This window comes from Zalophus californianus, chromosome 4 (genome assembly GCF_009762305.2).
Source record: "Zalophus californianus isolate mZalCal1 chromosome 4, mZalCal1.pri.v2, whole genome shotgun sequence".
Lineage (NCBI taxonomy): Eukaryota > Metazoa > Chordata > Mammalia > Carnivora > Otariidae > Zalophus > Zalophus californianus.
Window position 1 is genome coordinate 103835084 of NC_045598.1, and position 24400 is coordinate 103859483.

Consider the following 24400-nt stretch of genomic DNA (forward strand, 5'->3'; position numbering starts at 1 on the left):
GCTGGAGGGGTCCAGCTCCGCCATAGGCAAAATACTGAGGAGGGCGGAGGTTCTGGACAACCAATTGCAAAGAGAAAAAGCGATATTCTTTATAAGGGAGAAGCTTAGCTTGGGCGCTTCTTTGGGAGTCCTGTGGGGAGTATTGGAAAGCAAGGCAGACTCCTGGAACGAAGCTTGTATGTGTGTGGAGGGGGGAGGAACGGCGGGCGGAAGGCCTGGATGCCAGGCTGAGGAGAATTGTGGACAGTTGTAAGAGGATTCTTAGGGATCATTTGTCCGACGCCTTCGTTTTATAGATGTAGATGAGGAAACAGATAAGTTATGTGACTTGTCCAAGATCACATGCAATGCGCGGTGGAGCTAAAACCAGGAAAGAATACATTTCATGAGCATACACTTACTAGATGTCAGACACTGCGCAATGTACTTTAGTGCATTGTCTTATTTAATAATCACAATGACTAACTAGATTTTATTATTTTACAGATAAGGAAATGGCCACTCAGAGAGGCTGGATAAATTGCCCAAAATTAAAGCTAGGAGATGGCAAAGAGGGGTTCAGACATAGGCCTTCTGATTCCCAATATTGTGATCTTTTCGTTATACCATGCATCGTTAGGTAATTTTCTGATTTTACCTATTCTAAGTTGGGGGAAACCGTGAGAAAGAGTGGAATGGGCTGCTCCCTTACCTCCCGTTAGAGTGAGAAAGTACTAGAATATATGCAGAAACCAGAAAACTGAGAAGTCTAGGGGGCAGATTAAGACAGTTATCCTGTTCATAACCTGTCAGGCTGGGTTCCTCCGATTACTCTTACACACACATATGCACACAGATACGCACGACACGTCCTTTGTCAGTTGACCATCATGCCATTCTTACCTAGGTGAAGTTATACTACTTCTCTCTCTCTCTCTCTCTCTCTTTCCCCACTGTGCCGTGGCTCAGGATGGGGAAATAAAAGTCAGAAGTAGAAAAAAATGGGGGCAGCTGGCTGGCTCAGTCAGAAAAGCATGTTACTCATGATCTCGGGGTTGTGAGTTCGGGCCTCACTTTGTGTGTAGAGATTACATAAATAAAAACTTTTTTAAAAAGTAGGAAGTAGAAAAGTAGAAAGTAGAAAAAAAGTAGAAAAAAATGGATGAAATGCACCTGGTGAGATGAAAATTAGAACCCCAAGGAATAACCGGGAATGGTCACAAAATAAGAAGCTTGAAAGAGGGGCAGTCAATCTACTGAGATCTATTTGTTGATAGTGGACCGAGGTAATTTTTGTAGGAGGTACTTTCGTAGAAATCTTAAGTTAAAGAATTTGAGGATGGACATAGGGGAGACTGAGCGAATGAAAGCCTGTCAAATGCCTTAAGACCTTCAGGACACAGGACACTTGTCTTTTCTTCTGCAACCACAGCTGGTCAGTTGGTCTCCTGCAAAGAAGGTGACTGGAACCTCTAAGCATCCCCTAGATCATTAGAGCTCTAGTGAGCATCGTCCTCCCTCCCCATTCCGCATTCCCCGTACCCCACACCCTCAGGCAGAAGTGACAAAACAGAGGCTTCTGAACACATTTATTTGATTTGCCAAGTGGAGAGAGGAGTGATTTAGGGTTACTCCCCACTTCTACCTGTGGGGGGTGTTCATAAGCTCAGACAGACAGAAGAGCAGCATAGAGCCCATGACCCACTCCCTGGGAAAATGAGACAACCTCCTGTATTGGTTGGGGGAACAAGGTGGGAATAAAAAGCAGGAAGTTGAGAAGTAAAGCTGAGAGCAGGAAGGGCAGCAGCAGAACTGAAGCTGAGGGTTGCTGCAGGAAAACCCCAAGGAGGGTGAAGAAGATATCCTGAAAAGTGGTTAGGGCTGGAAGCACGGTGTGAACAAGGAGCCAGGCCTGGAGAGAGAAGCAAGACCTACACAACGGGTTGGGATATCCAGGAAGAGGGCAGAGTGTGCAAAGTCGTGAACGGGCTGTGTTGCAGGGCATACATGGAAAGCAGGGGATTGCTTCTGCAAAAGGGCAAAGAGATTGGAGACTATCCATAAGTAGGGGTTCCCTACGGCTTCTGAACAAATGCAAGTGACTTTGGGACCCACTTGGGGCCCTAGCACAAGTGGCCCTGTGTGTGCCATTCCTATGGATGGGTACACAAGTATTCCCATATGCATGTGAAGTGACCAGGACATGAATGCACGTGTCTATATGCCCAGTAGAGAGAGTACTTACCCTTCCCTGCGAATAAGAGTACTGTGCTTGTGGACACTTTTTTACCCATGTGTGCGTGCACGGTGCCCAAGAGCACAGGCAAAAGACCCCGATGTCCGTGGTGTGTGTGTGAGCTGGTTCTCCCACCTGTCCCATCAAGGTCCTGATCCCCACCCTCCTTGGTTCCTCTCACTCCTCTCAGCGCCCTGGCTCCCCTGGCCCGCCTAGACTCTGGAAGCCCCCTAGCAGGCGGATCTGCTCAGTCTGCATGGAGTGGCGCCTCACCAACTTGCGCTTGGTCCTGGGAGAGCCTGGCGCGCCCGCCTGCGGAGGGGCGGGCAGCGAAGGCGCCCGACCTCCGGGTTGGGGGCGAATGTCGGGGATGGGAGGGTGGGGGCTGACGTTGAGTGGAGGCAGGAAACCCGGCCGCGTTTGCGCGATGTGGTCCAGGAGCAACGTCCCCGAGCCCCTCCGCTCCAGCAGCCCGGGACTCCGCCTCCGTCCGCTCAGCGGAGATACAGCCCCTGGCAGACTCTCCTGGGACTGGCGCGGGGAGGGAGCCGAGCCGGCTGGAGGGAGGGTCAGCGGGGAGGCGCTGTATCGCCGGCGCTCCAGGGACAAGCGGCTGCACTCCGGCGAGTCGGGGCAAATATTTCCGGGGGTATCGAGCTCCACCGACTCCATGCGGCTCAGTTTCTGCCTCAGACCTGAAGGGGCACCAGACTCCTGAGCTTCTGGCGCAGTGTTTCGGCGAGAGAGAGAACCCCCACCCGTCACTTTCTCCGCCCACGGGGGCGGATCCTCCGGACCTTCCGTGCTGTGACGTCTGGAAAGACGGGGTCGACCGGTCAGAGTCAGGCCGTTGAATTCCGCGGTCAGGCGCTCGATCCCCGGCCTCCCTTCCGCGGGTGGGACCGGTTGAGGAGGAGCCACGAGGCCCCAGGGCTCGGAGTTGAGCCTTTTGAGTGGTTTTGGAGGGTGACGGGGTGGTTTGGGGAGCGGCTCAGAAGGGGAGGGGTCATCAGGGGGCTTAGGAAGAGGAAATTCGAATACGTCCCGCTTCTCCTCTTCTTCCTGAGCGCGAGGGGATAGCGATCCCCGTCCTGCTCCTCCTCCTGCAGCCTGCAGTTGGATTTCGGAAGGCGACGTGCAGACCCCGGGGCTGGGAGGAGCGGGAGCAGGGTCCTCCACCCCCGGGGACGGTGGGGAATTGAGATACTGCCGAGTCTTCTTGGTTCCCGAGGGCGAGGTGTCGGTGGTGATGATGATGACCTCCGTGCCCTTGGCCTTACAGGCGTCCAGCAGCGTGGCAAGGGTCTCGCGGTCCCCACGGTCCAGGGCGTGGACAAGCGCCGAGGCGCCCGCGTGATCGCGCACTGAGGGGTCTGCACCGTGAGCAAGTAGCAGCGAGGCCACGGCGGCGCCCCCACCCCCGGCGCAGGCGTGCATCAGCGCGGTGCGCCCCAGGCGGTCTGCGATGTTAGGGTCCGCGCCTTGCTCCAGGAGGTAGCGTACCATGCGCGCCTTGTTCTGGGGGTCGTCGTAACGGGCCCGACAGGCCGCCATTAGCGCAGTCTCCCCCTGGGCATCACCCTCATTCACGTAGGCGCCTCCCTCCAGAAGCAAACGGGCCAAGCGTAGCTTACCCTGACCCACGGCCCGAAGAAGAGCGTGGCCCTCGGTGTGCAGCATAGCTGCGGCAGGGGCGAGAGCACCAGTGGAGCCGGGACTGGGGCCCGCCGAGGATGTCTAGGGGCGTGGGGGTGGTGGCTGGCGGAGGCCTGAGGGCTCAGTGGCGAAGCCAATCCCTGCGAGAAAGAGAGAGAGATCTTATTGACGGATTCAGGCAGGGAAACTGAGGCACCGGTGGAGGGAGACGGCGTGGGGAGATCTCCACGGCATGGCACGGCACGGCACACAGTCCTTCCTCTAACTCATGCCTTTGAGCCGCCCCCTCCCCCCAGCGCATGCCTGAGGAGGTGGGAAGGGTGCACCCGCATTGAAGGACGAGCGCGCGTGCAAATGCGTACGTGCACGCGCAGGAATACCGCACCCCCACTCTCACCCCACGGCTTATCAGACCTTTCCAGCATCCCCCTTTTCTTATCCGCACTTGGAATACCCCTTTCTAGGATGCTGAACGCCACCCACCCACACACATGCACCCATACATTCACACACATAATTCCCATTCCTAACCTCTTTTAGGTTGCCACAGCCCCAAATATTGAGTGGGGGGAGGGAAGCAGCTTGCATTTGGGACCTAAAACGGGTGGGGGGAGAATTGGGGGTTTCTTTTGCCCCTGCTATGTTCCCCATCACTCCTTGCTCTTTCCCTCCCAGGCTGTGCGCCTAAATAGATACCTGAATGTCCGCAGGATCTCCGCCGGGCCAGAACTGAGGCCAGGGCCATGGGGCAGCCTAGGTGGCGGAGCTGGGTTCCCGGGGGCCCACATGGCGTGGGGAGGGGCACCCGGATTCCCTTGGTGTCAGTATCTGCGCCCGGGCACCGGATCCTGGTCCCTCCTCCCGGTGCGCCCCGGGCAAGGCGCCGGCTCCGGAGGAGAGAAGCTGGGGGGGGGGGCGGGGGGCGGAGCTCTGCCTTGCTATTTATAGCCTAGTCTCTGCGGGTGGGGGCGTCGGGCACCAAACTGTTCCCCCACCCATGCACACATAAAGCCTCAAAACCTAGAGGCTCCAATCCTGACTTCTCTTGCTTAGCCGACCTCCCCTCAGCCCCAACAAACCTAAATGTTTCTTAGGAGACTCCTCCGCGACCCAGACTGGGACCATCCCAATTCTTCGTTGAGCAGAACCCCGTTCTCCGCGCTAGATGTGTTTATGCGCCTCTGGGCGCCAGATCTGACCTGCCACACACAGCACATGGCACACTGTGCAGAGGGGTGGAGAGAGGAGATTGGGATCCACAGCCGGAGTCCATACTGCGCAGAAAGAGCAAGAGATCTGGCTGCCTCCTTGTAGTCTACATGTCAGGGAGAGCTGGAGCCAGACGCAGCGGTACATCCTCACTCCATCTCCGCCCAAACGGAACACACAGCACAGATAAACTTGAACCTCAGATCCCTTGTACAGACCTCAGATAAGTATGAGGAGAGTGGATATACTGGGTCATTTTTAGCTACACCAGGTGGCATTCCCAGATGCCTTCCTCCCCATATTCTTGGAGGGGGAGAGGGAGAGAGAAAAGGGGCAGAGAGAAGAGTGAACCTTGTAACACATCCCTTTCTCATTGCATCTCTTGACACTCAGTCTTGCTTAGACTCATTATTTTTCCACGTTGTTGAAGGTCTCTGTCCAATCGCTCCCTAAGTATTCTCTCTGCCTATCTGTCGCAATCATAATGGGTCTCTCTGCTGCCTGTCTCTGCCTCTCCTTGCCACCTGCCCTGTCTCCATGGTTACCATAGCTTCCATCTGCATATTTTAGGAAGGAGTTTGTGTCCAGCTGGAAGGCATGAGGGGAAGTGGAAGATGAGGGGAAAAAATCCCAAGGATTTGGAAAACTCACCTGAGATAATTCAGACTGGAAGCCACCAGACACAAGATACCAAAAATAACGTTTCTGGAGAAGGAGGGGGAGAAATATTGCAGAGAACCTACCCATTTTTACTAGCTACCGTTTGTTGGACACCAACTATATGCTAAGTACTTCACATACGTTATTTCAAATCCTCAGAACAATGCTGTAAGGTAGGAATCTCCTTGATATAGATGAAGAAACTGAGACTTAATAAAGTTAAGCAAGTTCTCCAAAGCCTCACAGCTCTGTTTCTATCCTATTCCAAAGACTGCGGGTCTTGCCACTACACCTGCAGCCTTCCACGTCCAGAGGCTTCACTCCCAGGGCCATTTTCTCTGACATGTGGGATAGTCTTCCTGACTAACTCCTAGGTTTTGTCACCACTCTGAATTATTCTTTCCCTCTATTTCTGGGGTTGTTTTTGTGGGGTGTGTGTGTATGAAAGTAGGATTCCTCTCCACCACTGCCCCCCATTCACCCTCGCCACCGTGCCCCCCTTCACCAAGGGCTAGAAGGAGCTGGAAGGCAATAGAAAATGCAGGAAACACTGGGCTTCTGTCCTGCCTCCCCAACTCTGGTTCTCTGATTCCTAATCCTTCCTTCCTCAAACTTTCCTCCCATCTCACAGACATGGCAGCAACACTTGGGGGGTGGGGTGGGGAAGAAAATAGAAAAGAAGTATTCATTGGTGGTGCTGGAGGGAAGCAGTGTAGGACTAGAGGGAAGGTTGGAGTAATGGAGGGGCCAGGCTGGGAAGCCCAAGTCCCAAAAAGACTCATCCCTAACGAACAACACTTTCATTTATCTGTGGGAGCTTCCTCAACAGAGTCCCTCGGTGAGATCTAAGTGTCAGGTTCCCTCTGTGGACTCTCGCTAGCCAGGAGCTCCCCCATCTGAGATAAGGTCGGAAATAACCGACCCCTGATTGATTTTCCAACCCCATCTCCCTTCGTGCCGCGCGGGGCTTCCCGAGCCTGGGTTCCGGCTGACTCTCCCCCTCCCTACCTCTCCTCGGCTTCAAGTGGGCGGATCTCCCTCCTCTTCTTCTCCTAGATTGGCCAGGAGAACTCACCAATGGGGAGCTCTGAGAGGCGGACCTACAGCGCCAGCAGCTAGAGGAAGACCAGCAAATTTCAAGTTGGCTGCGACATGAGCTCCGCGCCGGGGAGGGGCAGCAGGTAAGGCTCCGTCCTGGTGGCTCTGACCTGGTTCTGTCCCACAACTCCCGAACTAGCTCGCCAGGGCCGAGCTGCGAGATAGATAGACAACGCTTTCCGGCAGCCTGTTGGATCTAGCCCTCTCTGGTTTCCTACTCTTCTTTCCCTTTCTCCTCAGGGCTCCCATTGCTGTACTGATTGTATACGAGAGAACTGCAGTTTTCTTTCGTGCATAGGGGAGAGACGTTAAAGCACTCTTGTATCTCTGACTCTTTGCTATGGCATCAGCTTCCCCCGAATCTATTCGTATTATTCCCTTGTCTGAGTCTGACAAACTCCTGTTATCTATCAGGACTTAGCTGAAATATTACCTCCTACCTGTAGCTTTCCTGGACTATCTTTTTCTTCTTTTTCTTTCTTTCTTTCTTTCTTTCTTCCTTCCTTCCTTCCTTCCTTCCTTCCTTTTTCTTTCTTTCTTTCTTTCTTTCTTTCTTTCTTTCTTTCTTTCTTTCTTCTTTCTTTCTTTCTTCTTTCTTTCTTTCTTTCTTTCTTTTCTTTTCTTTTCTTTTCTTTCTTTTTTTTTTTTCAGAATTAACCGTTCCCCAGTCTGACGATAGTATTTTATGCATACCTCTCCATTACAGCCCTTAGTGCGCTCTCTAATGTTTCTCTTCTTCTGAGAATATAAGGTTTTGTAGGCATGTTCTTGTACTTAATATGAAGTGCCCAATAAAGGTTAATTGAATAGAATTGATTGGGAAGGCAGAATTTAAACTCCTAACATATTTGGGGAACAATTAATAAAAGACAAATTACAATACAATACAATATCTAACTAAGATCTCTTAAATTAGTGGTTTGTAATATAATTGCTCCCACAGTCAAGAGGGGAGAAAGCTAGGAGGACTGGGATGGTAAGGGGAGACTTGATGAATCATAAGGTCTCAAGTTTGGAAGAGCCCTCAGAAATCATGTATTCATTCATTCATTCATTCAACAGATATTTATTGAGCACCTACTATATGCCAGACATAAGCTAGACAATGGGAATCATAGTGAATCCTCTACTTTAGACATGCATCCTTCCTCTGATAAACTGTATTTAGTAAATTGTTATCCAGCTTCTATTTTAAAGAGGACTCCCTATCTCACTTTGCAGGTCATTGCATTTTTGGATCTTTGTTCTTCAATTAATATCCAACAAATATTCTAAACAAATATATAGCTCAACGAAATGCATTCCTCACTTTCATTGTAAAAAAGGGGGAGCTGTCCTGGTTAGGAACATGGATTTGAATTCCAGTAGCATTCTTAAAAATAAAACCATCTGTTTTGGCTTCTGATTAAAGAAGTAATATACATTTATTCTAGAAAATTTGGAAACACATAAAGGTATAAATCAAAATGCTTATTATTTCATGACCATGATCTAGTGATGACCATTATTATTACTTTACTTTTTTTTTTAAAGATTTTATTTACTTATTTGACAGAGAGAGACACAGTGAGAGAGGGAACCCAAGCAGGGGGAGTGGGAGAGGGAGAAGCAGGCTTCCCACAGAGCAGGGAGCCCGATGCGGGGCCCCATCCCAGGACCCTGGGATCACGACCTGAGCAGAAGGCAGATGCCCAACGACTGAGCCACCCAGGTTACTTTAATACTTATCCTTTCAATTTCTTTTCTGCATATATACGTATATATGTGTATGTGTATATTATGTAAATCAGGCTATACAACAAATGCAATTTTATATCATGTTTCCCTCCACTTTATATTGTGAACATTTTTTTTTTGCTTTTAAGTATTATTTGAAGTCATTTTTCTTTCTACATAATGGTCAAAAATGGACATTTGATTGTTTTTGACCATTCATTCTTCGTTGGACCATTTAGGTTGTTTCAGAAGTTTAGCTACCATGGATAGCTCTATGATGACCATCCTTGTACTTACATATCTGACTATTTCTTCAGGATAGATTTTTTTAAAGTAGGATTATTGGATTAAGGGTATGACGATTTAAGAGGCTGTTGATTCAAGTGGCCAAATTGCTCCCCTGACAGACTGTGTATAAACACAATCCTTCCAATGAGGTATGAGAGTGCCCATCTCAAAAAAACAAAACAGAACAAAACTGGCAGTCTGATTATTTTTTAAGTCTTTGTCAATTTGATAAGTGAAGACTGGTTTTACTAATCATTCTTTTGTCAATTGCCTATTCATGTCCTTTGCACAGTTATTCTATTGGTATGATTTTTTTTTCATTTGAATTTCCATGAGTTCTCATGGCATATAACAAGCACTCAGTAAATATTTGTTGAATGAATTAAGATGGTTTTTTATTATTATTATTATTCCCATTTATAGATGAGGAAACAGGTTTAGAGATATTAAATTAATTGCTGAAAGTTGTGTAGCTAGGAAATGACAGAACTGGAATTCAGATCCACGTTCTTTTTTTTTTTTTAAAGATTTTATTTACTTATTTGAGAGAGAGAGAATGAGAGATAGAGAGCACGAGAGGGAAGAGGGTCAGAGGGAGAAGCAGACTCCCTGCTCAGCAGGGAGCCCGATGTGGGACTCGATCCCGGGACTCCAGGATCATGACCCGAGCCGAGGGCAGTCGCTTAACCAACTGAGCCACCCAGGCGCCCTCAAATCCACGTTCTTAACCACTACATGTACTGCCTTTCTGAAATTTGATGTAATGGTTTTTCTGTGTGTTTTGTTGAAACTGGCTTCTTAATAATTTCTACCACAATACAGTTACTAGAGCGAGTATCAGGTATCTGAGATGTTGTTTGGGGGAAGGAGAGTACAAGGATGAGCTCTAGGGAGGATTGACGATAAGGAAAGGCAGTTTGGGACCAGATTGTGGGAGGCCCTACATATCCTCAAGAATTTAGACTCAATCACAATCTTCAAAAGAAGAGACACACTGTAGATTCCTGACCTGAGTTGGGTAGAAATGGATGGTTTATAGTTTCCAACCACCAGTTTATTGCCTCAATTAAATAAAATTTTGTCTTCCTTTTACCCCATATCCTTGGGGGTTACTTGGTTAGTGTCTGGAAGTGGAGTTCGATTTGTCTAACCTCAAAGCTTACAACCTTTTCTTGACTCCTTACTGCCTTGCGATCAAACCAGCTCCCATCCCCACTGCTAGAACTGTGTCTGTCAGGACTACCTAAACCAGTAGGTTCGCGTGTCCTTTCCCTTGAAAGGGCCTGAAGACATGCTCACAAATTCTTTCTCCTTCTCTAGTGTCCATGAGACATCCTTTCTCCCCTAATATGTTCTTTCAATCAGATCACAGTTTAATCTGTTAACTAACAGCCATTTTTTCCTCACATTTTTTGTTGAATCTTAAACTTTCCAAATTCCTCAGACACACATATTCTACCCTCTCCTTCCTGCTACATATTATTAATCTCATCTACTATTCTGTTGCTATATTTTTAATTTTTCAATTATTATTTTTCTCTTAATAAAAAAGCAATACCTATTCAGTATAGAAAACAAACTTTAAAATACCCATAACCACCCCCCCCAAACCACACAAATCCCATCACCTCAAATTAGCCAACATTAATTTTCGGTGTGTATCCTTCAAGAACAACTTTTTTTTTTCATCATAAATGTGTATGTGCATATAAAACAATGTGTATGTGTGTGTCTGACAAAATAGATGACCTTATACATATTTCTAAATCTTTTTTTTTTCACCAGCTAGGGCATTTTGTTGAGCCATATATTTCTTGTTTAGAGTATTTGTTGGATATTAATTGAAGAGCAAATATCCCAAAATGGAATAACTTGCAAAGTGAAGATAGGGAGTCCTCTTAGTAAAGATGTGTAAATAGAAACTGTATAACAATTTACTAAATACAGTTTATCAGAGGAAGGACGCATGTCTAAAGTAGAGGATTCACTATAATCCCCGTTGTCTAGCATAGTGTGTGGCATATAGTAAATGCTCAATAATTATTTGTTGAATGAATGAATACATGATTTCTGAGCGCTCTGCCAAACTTGAGACCTTGTGATTCATCAAGCTTCCTTTCACCATCGCAGTCTTCCTAGCTTTCTCCCTTCTCACATCTTATTTAGGGTACGTACCCTTACTAGCAATGTAATTTAATATTGTTGATGTTGACCTTGGTCACCAGACTGAGGTAGTGTTTGTCCAGGTTCTCCACTGTAGAGTTACTCTCCCCTTTCCTAAGTTGAATTAGACAAAATTCCCTATATATCGCCCACACTTAGGGAGTGGAAAGTTATACTCCCCCTCTTCAGGGTGGAGTCTACATAATTTATTTGGAATTCTACATGAGAGGTTTGTCTTCCCCCCATGTATTAACTTATTTAATCATTTATTTATATCAGTGTGGACTCATGGATACTTGTTTTATACTATGGAGTTAATACTACTTTATTTTATTGCTCAAATTTTTCCAGTTTTGGCCATTGGGAGCTCTTTCGGTTGACTCTTAATGCCCTTTTGACATAGCCCCACCAATTTATGTGTGTGTGTTGTTGTTTTGAGTGCTTCTTTGCTTTCTGGCACTAGAAGATGCTTCCAGCTCACATTATATATTTCCTGCCCCAGCCCTAGAACCAGCCATTTCTCCAAGAAGCCCTGGTTCCTTTTGTTGGAAAATGGTATTAGAAACCAAGATCTGGGTGCTAGATGTGCTCTTTGTCACTGGAATATCATTTCTTGCAAGTTTCATTTTCATTTGATAACTTTATCCTCCATCCTATCTGCCTCTGACTGGCCCCTTCAGATTGATGACAAGAAGCAAAGTTCAGTTCAGTAGCAGAAGGAACTCTCAGTTCGTCAGAGTTGATCACTATGGGATGGGCTGCCTTGGGAGAGAATGGACACCCTCTCTCCAGGAAATGCCACTGGAATTTAAATGACTAATAACATGCATTGGGAGGGAATTTAGACTAGGTAATTCTATCAGCCCTTCCAGTTCTAAGATTCCATGCTTCTAAGCTGCATTTAAAAAAAAAAAAAATAAATTGATTGTAATGGTTCTCCTCACTCCTACCTCCCACCACTGACAGTGAGACTAATGACTTATCCCTGTGCCCCCACAGTGCCTGGCACACTACCTTTTCCATAGTAGATGCTTAGTGAATGTTTTGCTGAAAGTCATTGCATTGGATTGCCCTGGGGCCTGGTTGGGTGTGGAAAGTCAGGGAGAGAAAGAATTCAGAGATTCTGTGGAGATATGCAGATGCTGACAAATACCACATTATCTGGGGAGGGAGGGAAGTTTTATCCAAGGGTCTAATCACTCTCCCCCTCCCCCCCCCCCCCCCCCCCCCCGTCTTAAATTTATTTGAGAAAGAGAGAGAGTGAGGGGGGCCAGAGGGAGAAAGAGAATCCAAGCAGACTCCCCACTGAGCATAGAGCCAATGCCGGGGCTCCATCTCCCGACCCTGAGATCATGACCCTGCGATCATGACCTGAGCCGAAATCAAAAGTCGGACGCTTAACCCACTGAGCCACTCAGGCACCCCCACTTTCCCTTTTGTTCTACAGTTACACTATGCTGCAGTTATCTGTCCTGTTGGGACAGGATGTGTCTCATCCATGTCTGTATTTCCAGAAATACCCTGCCTGGTACAATGCCTTCCCCATCAAAATTTGTTGGATTACACTGGCTGTTTGGGTCCTAAGGAGAAAAGATTGAGTGCCTTGTACCTCTCTGGCTTCCCATCGTTCTACTATACTTTTCTTTTTGTTTTTGTCTTTATCAGGTTTTTCTCACTGGATCACTGAATACCCAGGCCCCCTCCACCATGGCCAGTCGGGGTGGGGGCCGGGGTCGTGGCCGGGGCCAGCTGACCTTCAACATGGAGGCTGTGGGCATTGGGAAGGGGGATGCTCTGCCCCCACCCACCCTGCAGCCTTCTCCACTCTTCCCTGTGAGTGTCTGTCCCCCTTGTGTGTCCCTGGCTCACAGTATGTGATCCTGGATTCCTCGTGGGCCACCATAACACTCATCTTGCCCCTGCCTGTCTCTGTGCTTCCAACTCATGGGATATTTTCCAGGCAAAGTAGTTTCTTACACTCCCAGCTCCCCAGCTTTCCAAATGCTGTATTGCTCCCCCCATTTTTCTTTGGCCCTCTGGTCAGTGGGAGCATTGGATTGAATTGGGGGGAGAGACCCTTCTAGGTTTGTACTCTAGTGTTTTTTTTTTCCCCTGGACTGACCACTGCCCCACTTTCTTAGCCCTTGGAGTTCCGCCCAGTGCCCCTGCCCTCAGGAGAGGAAGGGGAGTATGTCCTGGCGCTGAAGCAGGAGCTACGAGGGGCCATGAGGCAGCTCCCTTACTTCATCCGGCCAGCTGTCCCCAAGAGAGGTCAGTTGGAATGCGAGCATCATGTTCTGAGCGCCTTTCCATGAGTAGTGCCCTGTACACGGCACCACTGGGGGCCCGAGAGGCCAGGAGAGGCGCAGGAGGCTCACTGTCTAGCTGGGGAGATCATAACAATTACCCCCGCCTTTGAAATGCAGTCTAGTATCTGTGGTTTGTTCTGAGTCTCACAACAGTCTGGAGATAGTAAGAGGTTAAGCCTCACGGTGCTCATTTCATAGGTTTGAATGGGATATATCAACATAGTTAACAGGTCCGATATTACAGGCACCAAACAATCAGAAGGGAGGCTGATGCTGGGTGTCTGAGAAGCCCTCCTAAGGTTAGCAGGATTCTGGAGAGGCCAAGGAGACCAAGAGGATCCAGAGAAGGGGAGTCATTGGGAGGCCTGGGATAGTGGATAGTTACCAGCTGGTGTGGAAGTGCAGTGTTTGAGTGTATTGACAAACAGTGCTTTCCAGTTGAAGCCTTAGAAGCTGAAGCTCAGAGGGATGAAAGACTTGCCTGGTGGCCCCATTAACAAAGAGTAAAGGGAAGACTTGAACCCTGATCTCTTGCTCTTTAGTATACTTTCCAATGTACCACACTACCTCTGAATGTGGGTTAACCCTTCGGGTTAAGGGAGATGACAAAAACAAAAATTTGGGGTGGCACAGTGTTCACGGTCCTCACGGAAGCTGACCCCCTGGGTTCTGGGTTTGGGGTGAAGGAACAGACAATGCCTGAGTATTGAGAAGGCTGGGCCCTCAGGAACAACCCTGTTCCGGGGCTCTGAAAGGATAAAACTTTGACCCTTGGCCTCTGACCCCTCAGATGTGGAGCGTTACTCAGACAAATATCAGATGTCAGGGCCGATTGACAATGCCATCGATTGGAACCCTGGTAGGTGATGGGCCCTTTCATTGACTGCCCTTTTTTAAATCCTCGAGATGCCACAAGCCACCAATTTCTCTGTTCCTCCCTCCACTCTACTCAGTATGTACAAACTGGAGCCCTGGATGTGCTCCAAAACACTCTCCGACTCTCCCTGAAAACCTATTAAATAGCCCCACTTTCCTAGAGGCATCCAAGCCACAGTTTTGTTCTAAGCGACTTTGACCCAACCCCTTCCTTCCTCACCATTATCCTGTCTCTTACCTCTCCTTTAAAACCAATTATTCATAGGAGACCCCAGACAGGGTCTTACTGACTTGTACGTTCCCGCTGTTCCCAGATTGGCGACGTTTACCCCGGGAGCTAAAGATCCGAGTGCGGAAGCTACAAAAGGAACGTGAGTCTATCTGGGAAAAGGAGGCAGAAGAGAGATTTCCTTCATCAGCTGGAGGGCCAGAGGCTGTGGGTGGTCTTGCCTGCCCTCCCAGTTCCTACCCACTCTACGCAGTATTGTAGCTGGATGCCATGGTGGCCACATGAGGGCAGCAGAGTAACATCATCTCTGAGAGAGGGTGGGGTAGAAGGCTAATAAGGAAGTTTGCTCTCTGATGGTTCACCTTTTGATTCCTTGACCAGGGACCACCATCCTGATTCCCAAGAGGCCCCCTAAGAACACAGAAGATAAGGAAGAAACAATACAGAAACTAGAGGTAAGGAGGAAATGTGCACAGAGGCCACCTGGACCCCAGACCCGTGCCCTGTCCTTAGGCCCATGTGTGCTTCATCCTTTCCCTTCTCTGAACTGAGTCTGAGTTTTTCCTTCTATTCATCTCCGCATAAGACCCTGGAGAAAAAGGAGGAAGAAGTGACTTCAGAGGAAGATGAGGAGAAAGAAGAAGAAGAAGAGAAGGAAGAGGAAGAAGAAGAGGAGTATGATGAAGAAGAACATGAAGAGGTGAAAGGGCTCTCCTTCCAACCTCAGTTCCCGTCTCTTCCTCATCAGCTCTGGGGGTCTCAACTCCGTGCACCAGGGACGTTCCCTCTAGAGGGTTGGAGAGCCGAAGGAGATGTGCCCTGGAGGATCATGCCCTCCACTTCACGTGTCCCTAGGTTCTTCTCAAGAGCAAACTGCAGCCAAAGGGACTTCCCAGGCCTGGGATGGTTTCCTGGGGAGGGGAGGGGCCTGACACACCGGGAGAAAGGACAAGGCCGAAAGCAAGCCTGACTTTGATTTCTTTTTGTTCTGTTTCAGGAAACTGATTACATCATGTCGTATTTTGACAACGGAGAGGACTTTGGGGGTGACAGTGATGACAATATGGATGAGGCTATATACTGACAAAGCAGCACCCTGGACCTTTGGATCTTTTTTGGTTTAAGATACAGAGAGTAACTGTCCCTATTATTTGGTTTTGTGGGCAGGCAAATCATTTGCTTAGAGCCCAGATAAACTGTTTGGCCCTGGAGATAGAAATGGACAGTGAGGACAGATAGCTCCCGTAAAGGGCCAAGGACCAATGTTAACATACAATGTTAATTGCATGAAAGAAAGAAAGAAGGGTCAGAGAAACACTGGTGCTGTTAGAGCCCAGAGAGCTATACATAAGCCCCGCCCACTTTTGTACAGTGAAAGATAATTGGGGGTGTGTGCAGTTTGGAGGAGTAAGGCCAGCTTTATATTTTTAAATAAAATGTTTTTATCTGCCTCTCTGTGCAGGGCGAAGCCTGGTGGGAGAGGCCTGGAGGAAGAAAGGGAGTGCCTAGCTCAGCCATTCTTTCCTTACCCATCAGAGTCCAGTGTGACACACTGGGGATTACAGCCTTCCTGTCCTTTACCCCTTCCCTCCCACTGTAATGGTGAGACACGTGCTTCCGTTCTAGCCCTGCCAGGGAACATTCAGGAACTCATCTATGAGGCTGCTCAGAGTGAGGAGTAGAGAAGAACAGCCCATGTCCTGAAGACCGGTTGGCTTCTGAGCCTCTGGTCCTCAGGCCACGGGACACGGATTGTCTCTTTTCACATGTGTTCACAAGGACACGGGCTCTCTCTTTCCCACACTTGACCTTGAGCTTGTCCTTGTTTACAAGGAAAGATTACAGCTATTTTTGTGAGAGAGAATCAAGAAAGCCAGGGGCAGGGAGGGAGTAGGGAGGAGGTGCTGATTGTTCCTCAGCACACACCCTCTTCCAGGCCCCCCGGGACCCCACATTGAAAGATAGGTCTGTGCAAGGGGAACCCCCATTCTCCACTTCCAGAAACTGCTTTGGTGGCTGAGTTGCAGTTTCCCTTTTGGTTCTTCCTTTGTGGAATTTAGGTAGCCTTTCTCGCTCCCTTCTTGGAGTAGAGGGGGTAGGCGGTATTGCTTTACAGGAAGTACGGAGGGTGGGGAGGAGGGGAGTGACTTAGGGACACTCAGCTCTGAGAGATGCTTTCTCGCCCACACAGCTCTCCCTGGGGTGAGGTCACTTCCCTAGGCTCTGATTGGCTTCCAAGGAAGCCCTCGATGAGCTGATTGGTTCCAGCCACTTGGCATGCAACAGTCACGGGCGAGCTGCGTGTCCAGAATAGGGACTGAATAAGGAGGCAGGCACAGATAGCTGGGATGCTGTCATAGCGACCCTACTAAAACATTGGAAGTCATGAAGCGGGGATGCAAGAGAACCTTCAAGAAATTCTCCAAACACATTCAGGCAGGCAGACTGAATTCCATATACTGCAGCAGATGATAGAGACTGGCAATCTCGTGTTAGATATTTCTGACCCCATTGTGAAAAATGAATAGGGACTGTGACTTCATTGAGGGAAAGCACCTTGAAAGCCTGGTTTGGCTGTGGTAATAGGTGTTAAGGTAGAGGCAGCCAAGAGAACAGAGTAGGAAGCAGGAATTGAAAGAGAACATTCCAGAGTTATTGAGCACTTTGTGGTGATTGGTGTAATTCCTTTTCTAGCTCTCCAAAGTGTAAAGTGCGTGGAACGGTGGGGGAGGGGCTGTGGGACGTGTCACTGGGGTTTCCCGTAGTCAGACTTTAGCCTGTGATTGTGGCTGTGGAGAAATCAGCAAGAAACAAAATGCAAAAGAAACAAATGAAAAATCTCCTTTTGCCTCCTGTCCCCCTCCCCAACATATACCAGTCCTCACCTGATCAACTATATCTGTGTCTATGTTGGGGGCACAGCCATCCCCCCAAATCCCTGGGACCTTAAAAGAGTGGGAACAAAGAAGATTCTAGACAGAGAGTAGAGGAGGACTGGAACACACTCCTGCTCCCACCACTACATACATACATCTTTTCCCATGAAATGGGAGAAAGGAAGGCAAAGGTTAGAATGACCACTTGGGTTCAGTTGTACTGCCTCAAAAACAAAGCGTTGGAAAGATCAGACCATGCTTGGATTCTTGGATTCTTTCCTATCTGGCGTCCTGCCGCTCTTGGCAGGTGACCTTGCTGAACAAAGCCAGAGACACGGGATCTAGCAGCTTCCCCAGATTCCAGAACAGTTCCAGGCAGAGTTAGACTGTTTCCATTGACCTCTCCCCTACTTTCCATAGGTTCCATCGGGCAGGCTGAGGCTGAAGCCTAAGGTCCAGTAACCAGTCACAACTGCTTATTTCTCTGGAGGACCACCTGAGAGGTTAGAGGTTGAGGGTCTGTCTGCAAACATTTAGAGAGGACCCACACGGTGCTCACTCAGCCCTGTGCTACCTGCCTGCCAGGGCCTGCTTATGTTGAACAGCTTGCTCTCTGGCAAGAATCCTACCCCTCCCTACCCTATATGTTCCATCTGTAGCTTCTGGTCCCCTCCCACCTTGGGCAGGAAGCTTGAGAGTGGGGTCTTGCAAACTTCACAGGGACTCAAGTGGTTTGAGGGACAGCTGAATGGAAAACCTGGATGCAACATGTTATTTAGAAGATTGGGAGTGGAGACCCAAGACAATTGGAAGGTCAGATATCGGGTGGATAGGGCACCCATGGTTTAGTGAGGAAGAGACAATGATTTCCCTCAGTTCATTTTTATTGCTGTTTGAACTTTGAAAGGAAGGAAGGGTGGCCTGTAGGCGGGGGCTGGTTGAGAACTGAGCCAAAGGGAAGGGCTGCTATCTCAACTGAGCAAAGCACTAGCTATGGGCATATGTTTATGGAGTTACGGGTTACGGAATTTCACCACCCCACAGCCTTGGGCCCTTGGGAAAATCATGACAAGTCTGCAAGCCTCAGTTGAGACGGAATTTGGATTAGAGATCCACTAGGAAGCCTTCAAGCCTACGTTGATCCACCCACAGTGGATCCACTAAGTGGTTTTGAGAACAAAGGTCAGGACGTGCCCAGCTTTTGCTGAACTCATTCCATCTTCTGGATTTCCCCACCTATTTACAGCTTGGGCAAGCTAAAGATACCTCAGGCATGCAGCCAATCCTTTCCAAGAAACTGCCTCAGCCCCGGTAGCAGGAGGATCAGCAATTCTATCAACTATCAAAAGAGGTGACAGCCCCTGCATCAGAGTTCAAGGTCACAATCTGCAGGTCAGGACTCACATCAAGCAGTTTAGATGCTGACTGAGGAAGGGGCTAGTGGGGGGGTGGGGGGGGTGCTTCTTCATCTCCCGTCATATATCATGTCTGGCCAGAGGACAGAGAATTGAGCTAGACAAGAATAGCCCAGTTAGCTGATCTGGCCAGACCAGTGGTAACCCCTTCTCCGTTGACCTTTCCCTTGCTGAGCCTCACTATCTCCTCAAGGTCATTTGGGACCAGAGAGCTGAAAATAAGAAGTTCTAGGATCACCTCAGAAAGGCCTTTGCTTTATCTCCAACAGAACTTAATTTGCTGTTTTGTATCCTAAAGGGAAGGGAGGTTCCCCCGGCCACCCTAATGGGACTCAGTGGGAAGACGGTGATCCAGCCCTAACTGCAGGACCTGAGAGGCTAAGGCCCAAGACTTTTAAGACCCTTTTTTAGGTCCAAGGATTCCTCAGACCCAGGCCTGACCAATGCAGGGAGAGGCTATGTGGCCATGACCTTTGGGTCTGGGACTATTCCCCATTCTCAAACCCCTCCTCCTCCCTGGATCCTCAGCTATGAGATGCGCTTCCCAAAACTTGGACCCCTGCCTCTCCCTGAATCTTCCCCATCCCGTGATTCCATTTCTCTTGGTATACATGGTTAGTGAAAAATATCCAAATCCTGTCTTTGACATTCTTTGTTACATTCAGGGCAGCGTTGAAAGCACTGGAATGGGAGGGAGATTCGTTAGACCTGTCTTTGCCTTACCACAGAGGATGGGGGAATAAGCTCACCCAAGTCAGGGACACAGATCTGGGGTATAGCCTCTCTCGGGGAGAGAAGGGAAGAAATCCCATTTGGACAGGGAAAGGAGCCCTGGTACTCAGCCCCCTTCTGCTCTTCTACGGTGGGAGATGTAGCCATTCTGGAAAGAAGATTCCCTCATTTAAGGAGGTCGAGGCAACTCTTTTACTTCATTTTTCTGAGGCAGGGGAGGTAAGAGGAAGTGAGACAAAGGTGGGCTCAGTGGGAGAAAGGGCAAACGCTGACCAGCCCTTTTCTCCACCCTCCGCTTCCTGTCTCCAAGCCTCTCTCCTGGCCCCTCGACAGTCTTTCCCCTCTGACCATACTTGGCTGCCCTCAGCCCCTCACCTCTCCCTTACTTGGCCTGGCTCCTCTTTTGAGACTTTGCTTTTCACCCTGAGCCACCACTCTAACACCTGTCCAGAGATATCAGAGATGTCTACAAATTTCCCAGGAGCCGGACTGGACCAGGTCAGGAGATGTGACTCGGGGCCAGAAAGAGCTTATCACTCACTCATTCTTCGTGTCTTTCATATTCTTTTCCGCTTGTTGACTCTCTCTCCGTGTCTCTCTGGGCCTTGCATCTTGAGCATTGTGGTGCCTAACTCGGGTTATTTATGGGTGATGTAGTGTGGAAGTTTTGGACTTACAGAATACACACAGTACCTCTTCCGGCGTTTCAGTTTTACTTTTAAGATTTGGTGGAGGGAGATAAAATTATTTTTATGCAAGCTGCACAAGTATACTGTGCAGCATAAATCGAAATTTGCACTTTTTAAACATAAAATAGGTACTTCAACAACATTTTTGGCTTCTGACAGGTGACTTTGGAGTGTTCCAGAAGTCCTGGGGAAAATGGTTCATTCTCCTGATCTTAGGGGTCCTGCAGAGGAGATATTTGAGAAGCTCTCCTTAAAGGAAACAACCTAAGACGAACCTGAACACCAGACAGGAGTCAGGCAGGTATAGAGGGGTGAAGCAGGAGAGTGTGACACAACAGGGAGTGGTAGAAGCTAGCAAATGAGAGCCCTTCAGCTCTCGCAGGTGGACACCACGAAGGAATGGGACTGCTTGTTACCAAATGTAATTGCTTTTTAAGAGAAGCCAGAACAGTAGCTTTTGGTGAAATCTGGTTTTTAAATCTTTACCACCAATTCAAATTTTTAGGAAGCAACTGTACAGGTTTTGAAATGTCTGCAGGCTGATTCCACCAATGGCCCCCTGGTTTGCTGCCCCTGACCTCAACTAGTATTTCTTCTACTTTCCAAAGATATATGAGGCTCATCTGGGCTTTCAGGATCTCAAATTCTGTTCCCAAGAGTTGAGGGCAGTGAGGTGCGTGAAGTTGCAAGGGAATTTGGAGCTCTCCTACAGGATAGCTTGAAGAGCTAAGACTGAAGAGAAGCCTCTGGGTGCCACTGACAGGCTTCTTTCCCCAAGAAAAGCAAAGCAGCCATTGGCGACAGCCTTACCACCCTTTCCTTGATCTACCGGGATATGGAGCTAAAAAGATCTCGGGGTCTTGAACAGAAAGCAAAGTCTCCTTAGAGTTGGAAGATAAGACAGGCATGAAAAACCAGAAATGGAGTGAAGTGGGAGAACAGGAGACAAAGGAAGGCTTCACTGTGAATCTGGGTAGATGAAGGAGGAAGTCAGCATTTAGACAGATGAAGTGGAGAAGGAGGGTCTTCTGCCACAGAACCGTATAAGGGAAACATAATTCTCACGCCCCTGACCCCCACCTCCCCTCCCAACAACTGAAATCCTTCCTCTGTCCATCTGTCCAGAAAGTTAAAAATATCCAAGCTGGGCACCCAGCCCTGCCAGGACATTTCCAAGAACCTGTTTACTGACCATTTGATTGACTTAGAGAGGTAGTTAGCACTTCCATCACCCCAACAAAGAATGAGACGTTGCTTGACACCTCACGACCCAAGGCACATCAGACCCACAACCCTGGACCCACGCTCATTCTGTTCTCCTCCTCCTGCCATCACTCCTGTTGCCTAGAGATGACCAATCAGCTGGGAGTCAGAAAAATGCCAGCCTTTGGGGTCTGTTCATTCTTTTCTCCTTACGGAAAGGGCCCAGGAAAGAATACAGCAGGGTCAAGCCAAGGGAAAGGTCAAGACACGACAGAAATGGCCAAAATAAACTAAACTGGGCCTCAACAGAGGGCTCACCACCAGCTTTTGTGCCGTTCGGTCTAGTCCACTGCAGGAAAGAAAATCGAATGAGATGTATTACCTCCAAATAAGGAGTCTGAGAGTTCTTTGTAGTGTCATATCATTTGCCCAGCACTCCCTGTTCCCCAGTTTATGACTCTAAGTGGTGGGGAGCTTTCCCCTGAAGTTGTATACTGAAAAGTTAAGACAGCTCATTTAATTTCCAGAAGGTGACAGGGTTAATCCAGAGGCCTGTGAAGCACTCTGGGAGTATGAGAGAGAAAACTCTAGGGCTCCCTGAGCTGTGCCGTGAGATGCTGGCAGTGTGCGGAGGGCCTGTCCTGGTCTGGAGATGGGAGTCCCAACCTCTCCCCTACCACAATTAACTCCAGGCTGAGTCAGCTGCCATACAGGGACTTCTTCTCAGACTGTTTTGTTCCCTTAACACAGGAAGGGAATCAAGAGGAGCAGAGAGAGAATGGCCCTACTTCTGCTAGGTCACAGAGGAAGAACAATTTTGAAGACATGCCTGGAACTGAACTAGTCAAGGTGGTGGTGGATAGGCCTCCTCTTTTTTTATTTTTTCTAGCTCACATTATATTTTTATTGGATAACACTGTTCTACCCATATAAGTAGACAACCGGGTTCACCATCCAAAACTCTGCCAATTGGGAGGATTTTTTTCCCTTGCTACTGTCTTTCTTTTTTTATTGTTATGTTAATCACCATCATAATATTACATCATTAGTTTTTGATGTAGTGTTCCATGATTCATTGTTTGTGCATAACACCAGTGCTCCATGCAGAACGTGCCCTCTTTAATACCCATCACCAGTAGGCCTCCTCTTTTATTTTAGGTAACAAGCACTTGTTTGCCATTGTTCTAACACTTCACATTTATTTTTAAAACCCTCACAACAGTCTTCTGAGGTAGGTATTATTATTATCCCCCATTTCACATATATCAAACTGTAGCTCTGAAGGCTTAAACAAGTTGCCCAAGCTTGAACAGCTTGTTAAATGGTGGAATTAGGATTGGGGTTTAGATAGTTTGACACCACACTATTATTTCTCCTTAATAGTATAGGAAGGCTGATCGCTGAACTTTTTCTAGGCTCTAGACTATTGCGCCAGGACTTAGAGCCCTGGATCTGCAGCCATTCTGTAAGGTGGTGGTTTTCAACTTTGGAAATGGGGGTAGATGAGCGGTAAGAATAGAGAATGAGACAAAAATGTCTGCTCTTCTAGTCCAGAACTATTGAGGTCAGGGTACTTGGGGCAGGGGTTCCAGCCATCGGAGGGTCAGTAAAGTATTTTCCTTATCTGCCTTATGTATTCCGTCACCTAGAGACAGATAATCCACGGAAAGCGCTAGGAAGGGGTCTGTAGGCTGTTGAGAGAACTGGGCAAAACACACTCCTTTACCCCATTCCATACCCTTCAGCTCCTACGTGATTATTTCTGTTGATCAGGTGCTCGGACAGATCTTTCCACACTTCTCTCTCCCAGAGGCTCAACCCAAATCACACCCTTGTATTTTCAGTCTGTTCAGAGGAATCAAGGTAGCCAAGGACCCTGGCTGTGGAAGTACCTGCCCTTTTCTTGTTAATTTTACCTTTTCTAGTTCTTTTCGCCCTTTAGATTGTTTTCTTGCTGTCTTCTCTCAGATCTTTGTATACCAGATTGGACCTAATGAATAAATGATACTAAGAACTGGATGTCCTCTAATGGCTGCACATGTAGATTTTGGCTCTTTAAAAATTAAAAGGCAGGGGCGCCTGGGTGGCTCAGTCGGTTGAGCGACTGCCTTCGGCTCAGGTCATGATCCTGGAGTCCCGGGATCGAGTCCCGCATCGGGCTTCCAGCTCGGCGGGGAGTCTGCTTCTCCCTCTGACCCTCATCCCTCTCATGCTTTCTATCTCTCATTCTCTCTCTCTCAAATAAATAAATAAAATCTTTTAAAAAATTATTAAAAAAATTAAAAGGCATATGAGAAGAGCACGGGAAAGGGTGACCCCAAATCTACCCAGTTAAGTGGAGAAACAGCTAGGCCAGTACCCAAGGAAGTGTACTTAAAGGAGCCTATATGCAGAAAATGTCGTGAGTAAGGCAGAAGTTGTGTGTAAAAGGTAAAAGGACATCTGAGTGGAGTCTTTTGTGGTCTAGGGGAAGGATGAGTTTCCTCTGAGCAAATAGCTTCCTTCCTTCCCAGATTTTGCTACACTGTTCAATATGACCATCACTAGTCACACAAAGGAGCTAATTAAATTTAAATTAAACAAGAATAAAAATTCAGTTCATCAGTCACACCACCACATTTCAGAGCTCAGTTGCCATGTGAGGCTCATGGCTGTTTTAGGGAACATAGAGAACATTTCCAACATCCCAGGAAGTTCTATTGGACGGTGCTGAATTTGAGGCATTCCGGTATCAGGAGGAGATGCATATGCTCTTGCCGTTAGAGAATCAGATCTGTAACAGAACTTTGGTGTAAGTTTTGTTTTTTTTTTTATTTAAAGATTTATTTATTGGGCGCCTGAGTGGCTCAGTTGGTTAAGCTACTGCCTTCGGCTCAGGTCATGATCTTTAAAAAATATATTTATTTATTTATTGGAGAGAGCGAGAGCACATGAGAGGGGGGAGGGCCAGAGGGAGAAGCAGGCTCCTCACCCAGCAGGGAGCCCGATGCGGGACTCGATCCCGGGACTCCGGGATCATGACCTGAGCCGAAAGCAGTCGCCCAACCAACTGAGCCACCGAGGCAC

General features: G+C 48.1%; 2 protein-coding genes across 5 annotated transcripts; one reads left to right on the top strand and one right to left on the bottom strand.

The window, feature by feature from the left end:
- Positions 1–1554: 1554 nt before the first annotated feature.
- Positions 1555–6882, bottom strand: ANKRD34A (ankyrin repeat domain 34A). 4 transcript variants are annotated; one of them, XM_027616499.1, is made up of 2 exons: positions 6749–6882; positions 1555–4011 (listed from the first exon to the last, which is right to left on the bottom strand). In XM_027616499.1, exon 2 carries the CDS (start codon positions 3893–3895, stop codon positions 2402–2404), a length of 1494 nt encoding a protein of 497 aa, XP_027472300.1. In that variant the 5' UTR covers positions 3896–4011; positions 6749–6882; the 3' UTR covers positions 1555–2401. The 4 variants fall into 4 exon arrangements, with proteins under 4 accessions (XP_027472300.1, XP_027472288.1, XP_027472280.1 ...); XM_027616487.1 differs by lacking the exon at positions 6749–6882 and adding an exon at positions 4951–6649; XM_027616479.1 differs by lacking the exon at positions 6749–6882 and adding an exon at positions 4568–4743.
- POLR3GL (RNA polymerase III subunit GL) lies at positions 6797–23347 on the top strand. The gene is made up of 8 exons (XM_027616512.2): positions 6797–6921; positions 12671–12838; positions 13147–13276; positions 14105–14173; positions 14505–14561; positions 14801–14874; positions 15006–15119; positions 15417–23347. The coding sequence occupies exons 2-8, from the start codon at positions 12713–12715 to the stop codon at positions 15501–15503; spliced, it is 657 nt and encodes a 218-aa protein (XP_027472313.1). The 5' UTR covers positions 6797–6921; positions 12671–12712; the 3' UTR covers positions 15504–23347.
- Positions 23348–24400: the final 1053 nt, after the last annotated feature.